Source organism: Otolemur garnettii, unplaced genomic scaffold, assembly GCF_000181295.1.
Source record: "Otolemur garnettii isolate 467f Iridium unplaced genomic scaffold, OtoGar3 scaffold00210, whole genome shotgun sequence".
In the NCBI taxonomy this organism is placed as follows: Eukaryota; Metazoa; Chordata; class Mammalia; order Primates; family Galagidae; genus Otolemur; species Otolemur garnettii.
The window spans coordinates 813,529-816,457 of NW_003852605.1; the positions used below are offsets into that span (position 1 = coordinate 813,529).

The 2,929-nt window shown below is 42.5% G+C and overlaps 1 protein-coding gene across 1 annotated transcript in view; it reads left to right on the forward strand.

Annotated features, from left to right (window-relative positions):
• The window catches only part of NSUN4 (NOP2/Sun RNA methyltransferase family member 4), a 36,608-nt gene that overhangs the window by 29,386 nt on the left and 4,293 nt on the right, over window positions 1-2,929 (forward strand). The window contains exon 4 of the mRNA XM_012812467.2: window positions 2,242-2,376. Within this exon, the coding sequence (XP_012667921.1) occupies window positions 2,242-2,376 (135 nt within the window). The remainder of the gene's footprint in view (window positions 1-2,241; window positions 2,377-2,929) is intronic.

The following is a 2,929-nucleotide window of genomic DNA, read 5'->3' on the forward strand; positions in this document are numbered from 1 at the left end:
CCCCTGGGTAGAGTGCCATGGCATCACAGCTCACAGCAACCTCCAGCTCCTGGGCTCAAGCAAGTCTCCTGCCTCAGCCTCCCAAGTAGCTGGGACCGCAGGTGCCAGCCACAACACCTGGCTATTTTTTTGGTTGCAGCCATCTTTGTTTGGGGGGCTGGGCTGGATTTGAACCCGCCACCTTAGGTGTATGTGGCTGGCACCTCAGCCACTTGAGCCACAGGCACCGAGCCCAGATGATTAATTTTTCAACATGGAGTTCTCTGGATCATGAAGGCATGATTTAAAATTTTGTTTGACAGATTGTCTAGATTATGTACGTGTTGTGTTAAATTATGTATATGTTATGGAATGGGTAAAGAGAGCTAATTAACATTATGCATTACTTCATGAACTTATTATTTCTTTTGTTGAAGGCATGATTTTGAATCCACCACCTGAGTGATTAAAAATTCTCAAGGATGGGTGGCACCTGTGGCTCAGTGAGTAGGGCACCAGCCCCACATACTGAAGGTGGCGGGTTCAAAGCCTGCCCCAGCTAAACTGCAACAAAAGCATAGGCGGGTATTGTGGCAGGCACCTGTAGTCGCAGCTACTCGGGAGGCTGAGGCAAGAGAATCACCTAAGCCCAGGAGCTGGAGGTTGCTGTGAGCTGTGACACCACAGTATTCTACCGAGGGTGATAGACTGTCTCTACTAAAAAAAAAAATAAAATTCTCAAGGAGACTTCTCTCTCTCTCTTTTTTTTTTTATTGCCCAGAATTAAAGCAAAATGAACACATTTTTTAAAAACATCTTTATTGAGATATAATTTACATATAAAATCCACCCATTTTAGGCACACAATTCAATTTTTTTTTTTTTTGAGACAGAGTCTCACTATGTGCCCTTAGTAAAGTGCTGTGGCATCGCTCAAATTCTTGGGCTTAAGTGATTCTCTTGCCTCAACCTCCCAAGTAGCTGGGAGTGCAGGTGCCCACCACAACGCCCAGCTGTTTTTTGTTGCAGTTGTCATTGTTGGTTAGCTGGCCGGGGCTGGGTTTGAACCTGCTAACTCAGGTGTATGTGGCTGGCACTGTACCCACTGTGCTACGGACGCCAAACCTGGACACATTCTTTTGCCCTCTTTTGTGGGCTGGAGTTTTTTTTCCCAGTTTACTCTCATTAAGTGTGCAGCCCTTTGAGGATTTGTCTTTGCCATGGATTTCCATTCCAATCACCCACCTCAGTTGAGCCCAGTGCCCTGTTTTCTGTTGTCCTCAGCTTTTGCTAACTAGGGATTGGTAAAAGACGGATGCCATCAGCTTCAGCTCCTGCATACCTCCCTGGGTTTGTTGCCCTGTATTCTCTTGGCTTCTGAGGATTTTGCTAATTCTGCATAAGCTCTACATTTTAAAATATTGTAAAAATATATTTTATCCATGTTTTTAGGTATTTTATATTATAATGGTTTTTAGGATATCTAGTTGCTAGAATTGCTAGAAACAGAAGATACTAATTTCTGGTATGAGGTGATTTCTAGAATATCCCAATGTCCCTTTTCTGAGCATCCCTAGTTAATGTTCCTTTTTCCTGTGAAGAGCATTCCATCACAGTTCTTGAGACAAAGGTAATTGTTATTTTTCTTAGTCTGTATGCACTGTATCAGTTCCTGACGCATATGAATACATTAGAATATTGAGTAATTATTAATTTACTTGGAGTTCTTTTTAGTGTAACTAAAAATTTATAGATTTTTTCTATAAGTGACTTTACTTTTTTTGAAACTTTAAATTTGTCTGCACAGAGTAGGCTCTTAGTAAATGAATAAGTAATTTTGCATTTCTCACTTTAAAACATTTCTGTATTAGATCTAATGTTGTTTCAACTTAGAATAATTTTGAATCCTAATTCTATTATTCAGTATATTAGCTATGTTCTGCGCATTGTATCATCTGGAAATTGGATGTTTTCATTTAAGTAGCTAAGGACAGAGCCCCGATGACTAAGACATCTTTCTAGGTTGATATCGATTCATTATAGCTGTTTGTTGATTTTGGCTTTCTGACCAGACATGAATATTCCGAAATATACTGTTTTTCTTCTCATTATTTCATAATTGTTTACCAGGTTAAAATGAGAAGCTTTGTTAGTTACTCTGCAGAGGGAGTACTCCACAAACCTGCCAGGCTGAAGACCTAAAACAGCTATGTTCTAAGGAGGAAGAGGCTGTATGGAGCTTTAATACTTTACCCTTTAACATTCTGGACAGGTGCTGGTGGATGTGCCATGTACCATAGACCGCCACTCCCTTCATGAGGAGGAGAACAACATCTTTCAGCGGTCGAGGAAGAAGGAGCGACAGATGTTGCCTGTGCTACAAGTGCAGCTTCTTGCGTGAGTGATAGATTTATAAAAACTTAGGAATTTGGGGCCGGGTGCGGTGGCTCACGTCTGTAATCCTAGCACTCTGGGAGGCCAAGGCAGGTAGTTTGCCTGAGCTCGCAGGTTTAAGACCAGCCTGAACCAGAGTGAGACCTGGTCTCTAAAAATAGCCAGGCATGTGGTGGGTGCCTGTAGTCTCAGCTACTTGGGAGGCTGAGGCAATAGAATTGCTTGAGCCCAAGACTTTGAGGTTGCTGTGAGCTATAACTCCACAGCACTCTTTGAGGGCAACAAAGTGAGACTCTGGCTGGGGAGGCTTTGGAGGCCAAAGAGGCTTCCGGGGTGAGAGAGGAGAAGGCGGAGACCACAAGCCACAAGGAAAGAAGACGAAGTTTGAATGGCTTCTTTGTCCCTATGTCTTTCCCTCTTCTGTTTGAAAGAAAGGACTCAGGGGTTTTTACTCTGTTACCTGATCAATGACAGAGCCTTCTAAGGACATTCTAAGACAGTATACAATCCTATGGTCTACTTGGAAGTCCGTATGGATAACATTTCAAGGGTTGCT